This window comes from Camelus dromedarius, chromosome 10 (genome assembly GCF_036321535.1).
Source record: "Camelus dromedarius isolate mCamDro1 chromosome 10, mCamDro1.pat, whole genome shotgun sequence".
In the NCBI taxonomy this organism is placed as follows: domain Eukaryota; kingdom Metazoa; phylum Chordata; class Mammalia; order Artiodactyla; family Camelidae; genus Camelus; species Camelus dromedarius.
Genome location: NC_087445.1, coordinates 63351245 through 63366300, shown reverse-complemented (window position 1 = coordinate 63366300; position 15056 = coordinate 63351245). Strand labels below are relative to the sequence as shown.

General features: G+C 45.4%; 1 protein-coding gene across 7 annotated transcripts in view; it reads left to right on the top strand.

Annotated features, from left to right (window-relative positions):
• Positions 1 to 15056, top strand: part of ASTN2 (astrotactin 2) — an 849846-nt gene that overhangs the window by 168232 nt on the left and 666558 nt on the right. For all 7 annotated transcript variants that reach the window (XR_010382793.1, XR_010382792.1, XR_010382791.1 and 4 more), the window contains exon 3: positions 13277 to 13661. Coding sequence is in view for 4 of the 7 variants with exons in the window: in XM_064490458.1 (XP_064346528.1) it covers positions 13277 to 13661 (385 nt within the window). In the remaining 3 variants the exon portion in view is untranslated. The remainder of the gene's footprint in view (positions 1 to 13276; positions 13662 to 15056) is intronic.

The window sequence follows — 15056 nt, the reverse complement described above, 5'->3', positions numbered from 1 at the left end:
TTTGCACAGTTCCTGGGCTCTCCCAGACCTCAGCCTTCCAGCCTCAGGCTCCAGTAGCCCCCAAGGGATGTGTCTCCTTGGGTGGTAGGTTTGGGGGAGCTATCACTGACCCGTTTAGGCTGAGGTGTGCTAGATCTTTGGGTCCCTGGACTTGACCCTGGAGTTGAGCTAAGGACAGTGTACAGTCTTTGGAAGCCCAGTTGGTGCTTGATCTGAGGGTGGGCCTTGGAAGGATATGGATGCAGAATCTTAGGAAGAGATTGGGGATGCAGGACTTGGTGAGCTGCTTTGGAGCAGCCCAGCTGGTGACAGCAAAGTCTCAGGGAACAGATTCTGTGGAGCTTAGCACTCATGGAGGGGTAGGGGGTTATCAGTATTTCTGTTGGGATGTTCCCTGAACAAGGAAGAAAAGCACCACCTACCAGCTCCCCCTGCAGCCCGCGCCCTGGGTTGCTGGAGCTGTTGGCTAGGATGGAGAACATCACCAAGCTAAGAAGGGTTACTAAGAGTAAGGTCGTAGGTGACTGGGCAAGTCTCTCTGCTAACTTGAGATACTCAGGCAATGCTGAATTCTATGTTTTTGAGAACTCAGGAGCCATGGAGCAGGACGGTGAAGGGGAGAGGGTGAATCAGACCAGGTCAGCCCTGGTGGCTGCAGCAAGGGCACTGAGCGATTTTGCTTCCTGCCTCCATCATTGCACAGACCAGCCTCCAGCCAAGTCCTCTCTCTTCTCCCTTCTCATTGGTTGGCATCTTGTGTTTGACTCTCTGCCCTTGGTAACTATCTTTCCTGGGGTTTTCCCAATCAGGCCCAGTAGGGAGATTCCAAGGCGATCACAACGTGCTTTCCAGACAATCGGCAGCTCCAGCACCAGGGCTGGGAAATGGCAGCAAAACAGTGCCTCCAAAAGACCCCTGTTGTGTGCCTTGTAATAGGTTTTGAAGACACTTGATGGGTAGGTGATGGAGAAATAGGAAATAATGGAAACCCTCTGGATTTGCAGCTTTCTTTCTGTGACTTTAGTTACTCTCTGCCAGAGTTACCACTGGCGTTTTGTTTCTTCCTTCTTTTTCAACATTTCTTTCACTAAGCCCTGATATGTGTAAATCACTGCAACATATAAAGTTCTCTTATAAACATGAGTCTCAGTGGGGTCCTTACATAAAGAGGAAAAGGCACCTGTTAATGTGACCTTTTTAAAGATGGGGAAACTTAGGCTCAGAAAAGTAAACCGACTGGCCCAGGGCTGTACAGCTGATCAGTGACAGCCAGGAATGGAAACCATCCAGTGCTCTTTGAGCTACATCATGGATGTCCCCTTTCACTTAAAGTCCTAATATTGCCATGCAAATATAGAAAGAGGAATAGCAAATAGATATAGCTATCAGTTTGCTTTCTGTAGAAGGTGATTGTGCATGAATAATTGGGTCCGACATCCCCTGACCTCTTTGCTTTCTGGTTCATTTTCTCCTGAGCATTTACAAGTAAATAAATGATTAAACAAGCTTGGAGTGCAGACCAACTTCTCCTCTTTGCCCTTAAAGCAGGGAGACCTAGCCAGACTGTTGGCATGTTTGCCTCCTAATTACCCGTATAACCAGTGCCCATTCCCCAGATCCAGGAGGAGACTGACAGCGATGTGTGTATGTGTGCCTGTGTGTTTTAATTCACTATGTATCTTCCAGTCTTCTGGCCCTAGGACAGGACACAGTGATGGTTCAGACCCAGCCCTTTCCCTTTAGGGGCTTCCACGCCTTTTGTGGAGACATCTGTCTACTGTGTTTATCCACTTACCCATCCATCCATCCATCCATCCAACCATCCAACCATCCATCCATGCATCCAAAAGATAATTAGTAAACACCAATAAAGCACAGAGTGCTATTCTCAGTACTGATGATAAAATAATAGACAAAATGGAACTCCTACCTTATGGAAGTTCTAGTCCATTAGAGCCATAAACAGAGTTAATCTATTAATGTAACAGCTGGGAGGTAAGTACTATGAAGGAAGAGTGGAAAGATCACAGAGATGCTGTGATGGACATGGGTGAGGGTACACCACCCACCAGGGGTGCAAAGGGAAGACTTCACAGGTGAGGCTGTATCTTGTTTGCAGACAAGCACCCACTACCCACTGCGCCTGCACCAAACTTCCTTTCCCCACCCGTGATTTCTCAAGAAGCCAGCTAATGTGGGAAGCTCCCAGCCTGTATGAAAATTATTTTGTGTGTATTAAGGCTTTCCATGGCTTCCAGCTTCCTCTCAACTCTTAGCCCTCCTCTCTATATCAGAAGGCTGGGCTGTTGGCACAGTGGTTTAAGGTTGGCACAGTATTAGGGATCTCTCCGTGGACACTGTGAGTCTGAAACACAATCTCAGAGAATGATGCCCTGAGCAAAGGACTTAGGTTCTGGATACCACCAACTCTAGGGCCAAACAGAGAGCTTCAGGATCATTATGGACTTTGAATTCTGGAACCAAATGTGTGCTATGCCTCTGCCTGAACCTGCAACTTTGGGCAAAGTCACCTCTTGGAGGCTCTTCCTTTGTCTGTTGAAAGAAGGCCATCTCGCTCATGGGGCTGCTGTGGTCACCTCATTAAAAGATACACATGGACCAGTGAGAGTTCTGTGAGCGTCTTCAGTTTATAAGGGGCCAGGACCAGGACTAGGGTGCAAGTTTTCTGATTTCCTTCTCAAGGCAATTTTCCTCTGTCAGAATTTTTTAAACCACCATTTATTGACCACCGACTGTGTTCTAAACATAATCTCAAGTCCATTTTTGTGCATTTACTCATTTAATTCCTGCGATAGCCCCATTCTGTAAAGACTGCTGTCCTCAACTTCCTAGTGGGAAAACTGAGGCTTAGAAAAGGGCAGTGACCCACCCAAGGCTCCGCAGCTGATACGTGACAGCACAGATCGGACCCGGGCCAAGTCCTCCAGAGCCTGCATGGTCAGCCGTGTTGTGTAGTTAGTTATCCAGTCTTTCCGTCTCATTTTGGGTGTGAGTATACTTGATTAGATGGGCCAGCCCACTCCCCCACCTTTGAACTTGACTGTAATTGAAATTGGAAGCAAGTTCTTTTTATTCCCACTTCTTCTCTGTTTTGCACTTGGAAGCTATCAGAACCTTTGCTTCTCACCATGTTTGCTTCTGGCATAGAGCTTATCAAACTGTGCATGGCAGTCATTATCTGTGTATTTATCTATTTCCCCAAACTGACTGCAAGTTCTTTGAGGCCATATCTGTGTATTCCTAAATCCAGGCAGAAAGTTGGGTGCAAGGATGGGGCATAACAGTAACAGCAGAAACAAGCCAATAGCTGCCATGTATTGAATGTTTTTACAGATGAAGGGCTACATGATGTATTTTGCAAATATCACCTTATCTCATCCTCACAACAGCCCATTTCAGTGAATGGTTTTATTTCCAAGTTAGAGCTGCAAAAACTGAGCCTCACGGAGCAAATGTTCTAAGGTCACACCACCATTGAGTGGCAGAGTGAGAACTTGACCTTGGGTCTGCCTATTTCCAGGCATGCCCTTGACCTGGTGAATGAGTGCAAGGCTCCCTCTGTAGTCACCAGGGTTCATCTGTTTATCTTCATGACTCAAAGAATAGGAAGAAAATCAATCCTCTCAACGATGCCTTCTCCCACCCTCTCCATTCATCCATCTTCAGACTGGGATTTCTGACAAAACATGAGAGGCCACCTGAGGATCTGGAGTACTGATTTGTGCTAAATACCTCCTGTGACTAATTGTCAGCCCTCTCTCCCAAGCAAATGGAAACTTGCCAAACAGATGTAGGTATATTTCAGTCACCTACCCTCAAAGATGCATTTATAATGGATTCATTCATTCATTCATTCATTCATTCATTCATTCATTCAGTAAGGAATTGAGGCTCTACTATGTACCATGTACCACTCAAATTCACTCAGAAATAAATAAAACCCTGCCCTCCCCTTCACTGCCTCTCAGTGTAGAAATACAATTAATGCATAATGAGGTCTACTCAGTGTTGGGCCCGGGGCTTGGTCTTGGGTACACTGAGTTGATTAAGGATGCCCTCTAGGGGCACTCAGGGTGATGAGACGGTAGTTGGCAGACAGAAGCATGAGTCACTGAGGGTCCTAACAGGTGAGTACTTAACCAGCCAGAGACGGCAGGTTTCACAAAGGCTTGTTGAGAACTCATGACCCAAGAGCTGAGTTTAAAGGACTAGAAGGAAAAGCTGGGGGAACATTTCAGGCAGAGTGAGCAGCATGAGCAAAAGCACAGCTGCATGAGATGGTGCAAGGGATGCAGGAGGTTTTGCCGGTGAGGTTCATGCTTATACAACTGAAATGCTAGACAGGATGTTATGGGAATACATATATTTCATCAGTTCAAAAACACTTTCACATTTGCCTTTGCCTTTCTGATCTGTAATATTGGAGCTGGGATGATCATTAAAAACCAGGCAATATTATCTACTCACCCCAAAGAGGGGAAGAAGGGCCATAGTCAAGGTCACACAACATAGAGTCTGTAGGGTGATCATGGTAATATTTTGGGAAACTGTACAGAGAGTACCACACACCATAGTGGAGGGAACTTGGTGGCTTCACCATTACCTTGTATCTAATTTTTCAGGGAGTAAGTTCTTGCGTGAATAACAAGGATCCTAATATTCCCTGAGATCCTCTACCTGCGAGCCACTATACTCAATGAGTTCTGTAATGCAATCTCATTTAATCCTCTGCAGACCCTCTCAGTTAAGGGTTAGTAACCCAGTTTACAGATGAGAAAACTGACGAAGCTCAAGGGACAAAACAAAGACACCCATCTGAAAGGTAGTACGACCATGACCCGAATCCCTGTCTGTCTGACTCATGGGCAAGTGCAGGTGTCCCTGAGTTCACCAGCTTTCCCCTTGGTGAATTGCTGATGGATTCAGAATGATCACCCAGGATTTGGCCCCCATTCTGATCTGATCTGAAGATGATTAAGGAAGGTTGAGCTGGGTGGGGAATGAATAAGTTCCAAAGAATTTCTGCATTTTTACTTTATTCCCTTGGCATTATCTTAGGAAATAAAATAGTTTCTCTAATAGATACATTCTAAGTAGATGATTAGTTTAAAAGGAAAATGTTTCATTTTCTATAATGGGACTTCCTTAAATAGGTCACCCTATATTTGTCTAGAGGCAAAGAGATAACTAAATATAGCCAACTATCGACATAAAGATAGGCATGAATGTATTTTTATACACGTGAGTATATACATATGTGTATAATACATGTATGTGTATGCGTATCTTTATCTTTTGTGCATTTGTCTTCTCCTAGATGTTCACATGTATAAACTTATCTCTTCATTTGATTATGTGCTGGGATCTTTCATAACTTTCTGGGAGCTTACCTAGGGAAAAAATTCACATGTAGATACAATTCTAATCCAGTGACAGAATCCACGCTTCAGTGTCATCATTGGCACCTTCTTTCTCTCCCCTTCCTGCCGGTGAAACACCAGGTCTTCCCGTCCTGTGGAATGTCTTATTTGTATGCCATTAGCCGACGACCCCACTTCAGCTGCCCATATATCAGGTCGAATCGTCTGTCTCTTAGACCAGGGCTTCCTCTTCCTCTGCACTGTTGACAGAGATCATTCTTTGTGTACATGGCTGTCCTGGGCATGGAGGATGCTTACAGATTCCCTGTCCTCTAGCCAGTAAATGCCAGTAGCACCTTTTCCCCAGTTGAGACAACCAAAAAGTCTCCATTACCAAATGTCTCCTGGGGGATAAAATTACCCCCAGTCGAGAAGTTCTGTCCTGGACTATTGTCAACAGCCATCGTGCTGGTCTCCCTGTTTCCCATCCCTGCAGTACATACATCCAGTGTGATCTCATTACTCTATTGCTTTAAAGAAAATCTTGGATCCCTACTGCCTAAAAAATTGTCATGCCATTTGCAGTGTGGTTCAGACCTGTGTTATCAGCTTATTCCCCTGCAGCTCCCTCAAGGCCCAGTGGGCATTCCCAGTCTGTGAGAGAGTGGGCCTGCAGTTTACTGCAGTGGCCCCAGCTGGGAGGCCTTATCCCATGGACTTGCCACCTTGGGGTGTGTTCTCAAGCAAGTTTATCTTCTGAGCCCCACTTTTTCATCTGTGCAATGGGTGCAATAATCTAACCAGTAGGGGAGCTTGAGCATCAATAACTCTAATACAAGTTAGAAAATGCTAAAGTTCCTTAAATCAGGGTTGAGATGATGTACAGTGGGAATTCAGATGAAATAAAGTGATTCCTTCTGGCTGAGCCTAGAGAGGAAATATCCCCAGAACTCATCCCAGAAGAGTTCACCAAGGAGATTGCATTGAAGTTGGCCATTAAGTCTTCCTGGTCTTTGGGCATAGAGATGTCAGGGTGAGGAATAACAGTGAGAGCCAATGAGGGCAGCATTCCAAACAGAGGAAATCTAGGACAGTAAATAGGAACAGTGAGTTCCAATGTGGTTGCAGACTTAGCACCGTGTCTGCTCTATAATAGGCTCTCAGTAGAATTGGTGGTGTGTGGAGGGGAAGCATACATTTTGAGAAGGATATACAAAGGTGTACATTAAAAATTTTCTTTTCAATTGAACTATATTCAGTTTACAATGTTGTGACAATTTCCAGTGTACAGCAAAATAGTTCAGTCATATATATACATCCATATATTTGTTTTCATAATCTTTTTCATTATAGGCTACTACAAGATATTGAATATAGCTCCCTGTGCTATACAGTATAAACTTCTTGTTTATCTATTTTGTATATAGTAGTTAGTATCTGTAAATCATTAACTCCCAATTTATCCCTTCTTACCCCCTTTCCCCCCTGGTAACCATCAGTTTGTTTTCTATGTCTGTGAGTCTGTTTCTGTTCTATAAATAAGTTCATTAGTCTTTTTATTTTAGATTACACATGTAAGTGATATTACATGGTATTTTTCTTTCTATTTCTGGCTTACTTCACTTAGAATGACAATCTTCAGGTCCATCCATACTGCTGCAAATGGCATTATTTTATTACTTTTTATGGCCGAGTAGTTTTCCATTGTATAAATATACCACAACGTCTTTGTCCAGTCATCTGTTGATGGACATTTAGGTTGTTTCCATGTTTTGGCTGTTGTAAATTGTGCTGTATTGGGGTGCATGTATCTTTCAAATTAAGGTTTCCTAAGGATATAGGTCAAGGTGTACCTTTTGAGCTATACGTTATCTACAAAGGTGGAGAACCAGTTGACATGAACTTGAACTATCAAACTGTAGGACTTTTCGATTGCTCAGTGGGGAGGGGCTTTGTTTTCAGCTGTGCCTTAGTTATGATAGAAGATGGGTTGGAGACAGTGAAGGAGGTGGAATAAAGCCTGGGAGGTCATTTGGGGTGGGTTTTGAAATTATCATGGTGAAAGGCAGTCATGACTGAGACATAGAGTGGAGAGAAAGAAAGATTGCGGAAACTATTTTGTAGATCAGACTGTCAGGAGTCGTGGTTTCTCAGCAGCTTTGAAGGGTGCTGGCTGCATATACTGCTTCCAAAATTATCTTAGGATGTTCTGTGATCTTGGTCAAGTCACTTCCACTCTCTGAGCCTGTTTTTTTATCTGTAATCCCAAGGGTCTGGGCTATTTTCTAATAATCCCTCCAGCTTAAACATAGACTGAGGCCTGAAAGAAAACATCCCAGAGAACTTGGAGCCCTGGCCTTTGCGTGCTAGCTCCGTCACTCAGGTAATGGCCCAGAGAAGACCCGGTGGGTCGTCAGACCTCAGACGTCCTGGGGCTGGCTGTCGGGACCAGACACAAGTGACAGAGGGGAAGGACATTACTTGGGAGAATATGCATGTTCACAGCTCTGAGGATTAAAGGCCCGTGTTCTTATCACTGCCGAACAGAGTATTATAAATCCAGTCTTAGAATACCAAATCCTTTTGCAGCTTGGCCGTCATGAGGGAATATTAAAAAGGCCAGAGACAGAAATAATCAGTTTCCGAATGACACATTGTCAAATAAAGCATTTCTCACATTACCCCTTTCTTTCCTTTCTCTGGCTCCTTCTTCTGTGCCTGGATATTTTAACAGGAAAAAATAGATTAGAATGGGGCCAGGCTGAATAGAGTTCTTAGTTTGACTTTTCAGAAGGCTCTCTCGGTGGGGCGGTTTGGGGGTGCTTTTTATTTTTCACCTCTGTGTTATTTTTCAGTGTTTGATATTGTGTATGTAAGCAAACCAGCTGGAGGCACCGGCATTGGATAAAAGCAGAGCAGCAAAGAGGGGCCGGGCCATACAAGGTCGGATCAGGTGTCCACTGGTTGCTGGGGTCAGTGCTGATACAGGGACTGTCGGATTTACATTCCTTTGGCAAAGTCTGGGCCAGATTTTAGGCTTCTGGATGTTTATTAAGTGCCTTGCTGGGCCATGTGCTATATTGCAGGCTGGGGAAACGGCCGTGCAGAAGCTAGGGTGAGAAAGTGGTCAACCAGACGATGAGGTTGTAGCAGTGTAGCCAGATGGCTGACAGCCGTGGCGTGTGTGAGGGAGGAGAGCGGAGCCTCACGCCAACTTGAAGAGGCAAAGATGCCCCCGGTGACCTGACGTCCAAGCTGGGATGGCTGGGCGAGTTGAGACGAGCAGATGAGGAGGAGGTGTTAGTGTCCTAGGGCTGTCGTAGCAAGTAACCACAAACTGGGGTCCTTAAAACAACAGAAATTTATCCTCTCACAGTTCAGGGGGCCAGAAGTCCCAAATTAAGATGTCAGCAGGAAAAAAAAACCCCTATAATGAAATAGAATATGAAAAAGAATAAATATGTATTATATATGTAAGTGAATCACTGTGCTATACACCAGAGATTAACACAACATTGTAAACCAACTATACTTCAATTAAAAGAAAGAAAAGATGTCAGCAGGGGTTGTGCAATTGGAGGCTCTGATGTTTGCCAGCAGTCCTTGGTGTTCCTTGGCTTGTAGCTGCAACCCTCTGGTCTCTGTCTCTGTCTTCACGTGGCCATCTGTGTGTATGTGTCTCCTCTACTCTTCTTACAAGGACACAGGTCATTGGATTTAGGGCCCAGCCAATCCAGTATGACCTCATCTTTTAAAAATATTTATTTATTTATTTATTTATTTATCTATCTATCTATCTATCTATCTATCTATCATTGAAGTATATTCAGTTTACACTGTTGTGTTAATTTCTGGTGTACAGCATAGTGATACAGTTACATGTACATATATACATACTCCTTTTCATATTCTTTTTCATTATAGGCTATTACAAGGTATTGAATATAGTTCCCTGTGCTATACAGTAGGGCCTTATTGTTTATCTATTTTATGTATAGTAGTATCTGCAAATCCCAAACTCCCAATTTATCCCTCCTTTCTCCCCTCCCCGCCCCCTCCTGCTTAGTAACCATGTTTATTTTCTAAGCAGTGTGACCTCATCTTAATTATAACTGCGAAGACTCTCTTCCAGATCAGATCACTTTCTAAGGTTCTGGATGGACATGAATTTGGGGGGCATTATTCCAACCACTGTAGGGAGTGAGTGACTGAGTGCTCTGGGCTGCGAAGTCATTGGGGAAGAGCTCAGAGCATCATGCTTTGGGGGAATGCTAATCACAGTGTGATTCAAGGACAAGATATGAGATGGGACTTGTTGGGGGGTGAGGCAGGAGAAGGAAGCAGACACTTCAGCACGAGGAGGCTTGGGTGCCAGGCTGGGGATCTGGACATTATTTTGAGAGTGGGGAGGGGAGCCAGAAAAGGGTTTTACGCCGGGGGAAGGGTGCGAAAGGATTTGCTTTGGGATGAAGGAATAGAGAGGCTGAAGGACTGAGGCTGGTATTTGTTGGTATTTGTGGAGCCAGACCTTTTCTCCAGATCTTTTATTGTCTTCTTTAATCCTTAGCTTAATTAACCCTTCACATTGGGAACAATCAGCCCATTTTGTAGGTGAGCCTTTGTAGCACAAGGAGGTGAAATGTCTTAGCCAGCTTGTCGTGGCCAACAGCACGCAGGGAAGCAGGGACTCCCACGCTTTCCCGGGTGCCCCCAGACACCTGGTTACCACATCCTGCCACTCTGCCCTTGGCCCTGGCCTGGCTCCACTGAGGGATCTGAGACTCAGTGTCAGGAATAGAAGAAGAGCAGGCTGATCCTACTCTAGAGAGGCTTTAGTAGGGAAGGTTCCAGAAAAGATGGGAACACACATTCTTTCTCCTGTCTCTTTCCCACTTCCTGCCTGACAGCTTAGTGAAATCCTTAGACACAAAAGAATAAGGTACAGCTAATTACCCTGAGACTTGTGTTGCTTGCAGTCTTGCAGACACCTACCCCTCAGTAACAGACTGGGACTTTTATTTCTGGAACTCGCTGCCACTTCTCCAACCTGACTTGTCTCGTCCAAATCAGATTTGGCATCGGGTTGTCCCTGAGGCTGGCAGGACCTCAGCTTGAGCCCCCTCGAGCCTTGACCTCTCCTTAACTTGCTTTCTTAAAATTCATAGCCTTCTCTCTACATCCTCTTCTCCTTCCTGGGTTCCCTGCTCTCCCGGCAGCCTTTTTTCTGCTGCCTGGGTCTGTGTTTGCCCCTGGCCTGTAGACTTGGTGGACTGACACTCTAGTCCTGCTCACCCTTCCAGCAACAGCTCCTGCTTTTCTGTTTGCTTGCCCTTGATGAAGGAAGACTGCAAAGAAGGGTACAGCCCTGCAGCAGTGGAGCAGAACCGCAGCCTGGACCAGTCCAGGTGGATGCAGATTCTAGTTGCTTCTTGGTTCTGAATTACTCATCCGCTTTCCTTGGGTGGAACTTCCCACTAGGACAAAGGTGGCCACATAATTCTCTTGAGCTCCTTTATTTGTGCACAGCACCCATTTTTCCTTTCCTTCCTTTTGGTCTGTAGAATCACTACGCTGTCAAAGAGCCACTGGCTGTGCAGTGAAGGACTGGGTTCACATCCCTGTTTTACCACATCCTAGCCTTTTGTGTTCAGTTGGACCCAGGACCCAAACCTGTGTGACTTCAAGCGAGTTACTTAACCTCTCTGAACCACCTTTCCCTCCTTTCATTTATGGAGCAGAAATAATAATCCCTATCACATAGGATTGTCTTGAAGAATAAATAAAATAACATTAAGTAAAAGTAGTAAGGAGAGGGCCTGCTGTTGTTTTTATCAAGTGGTGGTGTTCTTCATGCCTCCTTTTTCTGTTCACTCACCTCTCCTATTATCTCTTCCCTCCATACCCCCCCACCCCAGTCTCCTTCCTTTGTTATCGCTGATGCAAAAAGCTAATCATACCAAGAAATCATGTCACACATGATTTCTAGATGCAGTGCGGTCTCTATTGTGTGTTTTTTGGAGGGAAAAAGCATTTGTTCTTGTTTTTCTAGGGCTCCAGAGGTGATAAACCACACACACACACACACACACACACACACACTCACAGACACACTCACACACACACACTTTACACAGAGTTAACAGATGGCACCCACGCCCACACACGTATACGTAAGTACATATACTTGTAGCTTTATTTGGTTTGTATATTTGTTTTTGAGTTCCAACATCCAGAGACAACCTTCCTGGGGATCTAGCAGTGACTCACTGCTGGAGTCAAGACAGGGCTTGACTGCCAGCCATACCTGTGTCCCTGGCCACCTCTTAGCCACTTACCCACCTACTCCCCACCTCCACCCCCATGGAGGTGATGAATTCTAGCCTAGTGAACTGAGGGACTTGCAGAGATGAAAGACGTGATCATTTTTTAAAGTATTCAGCGGGATAGCTGAATCATTTTAGTAAATAATCTGCTTCTTGGCCTAAACAAGTATCCTTAACAGCAGTCACTCCCCACCGAGATGATGTATTCAAGGTTAGTTAACGTCTCTCATCTTTGCAAGATGTTATGTAAGTCGTTGTCAGAAATCGTCCTTTCCTCCAATGAGATCATCATCAAGGAAGCGCGATCAGCCACATGGGTGTGTTGAAAGAATCCAGGCTTTAGAGCTAAAAATCCAAAATAAACAAACACACAAAAAGTGAGGCTCAGAGCTTGCTATGCTGCTCACCATCTGAGTTTCAGACTCTCTGGACTTCTTTGCTCCCCACCCCACCCCATACCAAGAGGGTGATCCTCCCCAGGTCTAAGGATTACACAGCAGAGACTCAGCACAGTGGCCTCGAATCTCCCAGGCAGAAGATATAATGAAGAGAAGCAAGGTAACTGAGGGTCTGTCCCTGTTCCTCAGAGATGCTTCTGGCACAGAGTGAAAGAAGAGGGGTGCGGAGAACGCAGACCTTCCACCTCAAGCCCTGGACAGCTGCTGTCGGAAGTACAGACGTGTTTTGGAAACACCCCCACCCTTGAGGAGTTCACAGAACAGACTATTTCATGAGTCTCATGAATCTTGTCAGATACGTCCGTAAACACCTTAACCTATTTCATTTTAATATATGTTGTGCAGATATAACCAAATATTTACCAGTTGAATGTATTAAAGGAAAACAAATCTCAGTATGCCTTAAATTCCTGATTAAGGGAGCCCTAGAAAGGCTCATTTATTCATTCATTCAACAAATATTAATGAAGCACCTTTGTCCCAGGTCCCCTGTTGGGAATCAAATTTTAAAAGACTAGTTTTTCTGATAATAAAAAAGATGGATTATGTAGAAACTGTTTGACTTAAAAGTGCTATCATATATTCCCAGCAGAATGGAAGAAAGGCTACTGTCTCTTGACCTCTTGGTGGACTGATTTTAGAGATGAGGAAGCAAGGTTAAGAGGGTATGAGCAAATATCCTGGGGTCACTCTGCTGGTAGGAGGTGGAGTTGGGACTCAGACTCTTGTGTGAAGCCACAACCCTGACTTTTCCCAGTGTTTAGGAGTCTCCATTGCTCTGGCATGACCATTATCCATCTCAGTTGCTCCTTGTGGCAACCTTTTGAAGAAGGGAGGGCAGGGATTTTTACTCACCACCTTTATACAAGTGATAAGCAAGGCTCAGAGAGGTGAAGCAGTTTCTCCAAGGTTACACAGTGTGTTGGTGAGGAAGCCACATTTGGAAACTGTCTCTCTGGCTTCAAAGCATGGCTGGTGGCTCCTTGAGGCTCCGAGAGCCAAACCTAAGGACCTAGGGATCAGGACTGAGTATGGTGGGCTGGAAACCCCCCTCTGTCACTCCAGCCCCGAGGACAGTGACCCATTTGCTTGTCTTTCTTCCCTCCCGCTCCAGGGTGGCCTCATCGCGCTGCTGCTGCTGCTGCTGGTGTTCACGGTGGCGCTCTACGCCCAGCGGCGCTGGCAGAAGCGTCGCCGCATCCCCCAGAAGAGCGCTAGCACGGAAGCCACTCACGAGATCCACTACATCCCCTCCGTGCTGCTGGGCCCCCAGGCCCGGGAAACCTTCCGCTCCTCCCGGCTGCAGGCCCACAATTCCGTCATCGGCGTGCCCATCCGGGAGACCCCCATCCTGGACGACTATGACTACGAGGAGGAGGAGGACCTGCCCCGGCGGGCCAACCATGTCTCCCGTGAGGACGAGTTTGGCAGCCAGGTGACCCACACCCTGGACAGCCTGGGCCGACCAGGGGAAGAGAAAGGGGACTTTGAGAAGAAAGGTGAGTCTTCCCTGTTGCATCCCACCTTCCAGGGGGCATTTCAGGAAACTGGGAAGAGGCACAGGAGCTGGCGGTTGGGGACACAGGCAGTGTCTTCTGGGCTAAGCCGTTTTGGATTTATGGCCAACTTCTGTTGGGTTTTCAGAATCTGTCTTCTCTGGCTCTTCAGTGGTGATGGGAGGGGGGAAAAGTATCAGTGTTCTTGGAATTGGAGTTTTGAGGAGCGTCAGAAGTTATGTAGTCAAACGTCTCTCCAGTATCTCTTGATTACTTCCCTTGATGGCCTTCTCACTGCCCAGGAGAGAGTGCATCTCATTTCCAGGCACTACTCTATCAAAAGGTGTTTCCTTATACTGAGTTGAAATCTGTTTCCCTGGCCCTTCACGTCCTCAAAGAAAGTGAATCTGATTTTTCCTTCTCCAAGGCAGCTCTCAGGAAATTTGACAACAGGAAAAAACAAAAAAAGAGATGCCCTGTCACTTTGGAAAATCAACCTAAATAAACAATCCCAGTCTTTTCAGCTAGTCTGATGTAATGTGTTTTTCAGACATTTCACCATTTTGGTCACTGTCCTCTAGATAGACATTCTAATGTTTCATGCCCTGGAGCGTAACACCGGAACTGACACTTCTGTTCCTCAAGGTGGGATTGCCCCTGTGCTGAGCAAATGTGGTTTTCACCTCCCTCTTGTCAGCTGTTACGTTTCTGCTGATGCAGCTTGAGATCACATTTGGGTTTTTGCAGCTATTGCTGGCTCATATTTGGCTTTTTGCTGACTGAAACCTCCCCCTCTTTTTCATATGTGCTATTGCAAAGACCTTGTTCTGGTGGAGGACAATTAATTATTTGGATGTAAGCACAGGGTGTGTTTATATTGATGTTTAGTAAGTGTCTATGGCTCCAGCTTGTTTATAGATGGGATTTGGCTATTTTTCCTTTAGATAAATGCTGCAAAAGTGCTGTCCTGTTTTGTTGTTGTTGTTGTTGTTGTTGTTGTTTTCATATTGTCTTTGTGACACTGATGATGATGATGGGTTAAAGGTTTGGTCTGGAGGTCCCAGTGTTAGAACTACTCTTTTTGAGCCGAGAGGAACCGTCACTGCTTGGCTCAGTCCTGGAGCTGTGAAATTTGCAGTCTTTTCTTCTACTTCTAAAATCCTTCATGTCAGATCCATCTTTCCATGATTCTCAGTGGGCAGAGGGGAACACTGGGGACTTCTTAAAAAGGGGAAATTTTTGTTAAGCTTAGAAACCCATGGAGGGAAAAGAGTGATAGAGCAGGAGGTGAGAGCACAGGTTTTGGAGTCATCTGGACCAGGGTTCAAATCTCATCTCCTTTATTTACTAGGTGACCTTGGAAAATGGGAATTTCAACCCTCCAAGCCTCAGATTCCT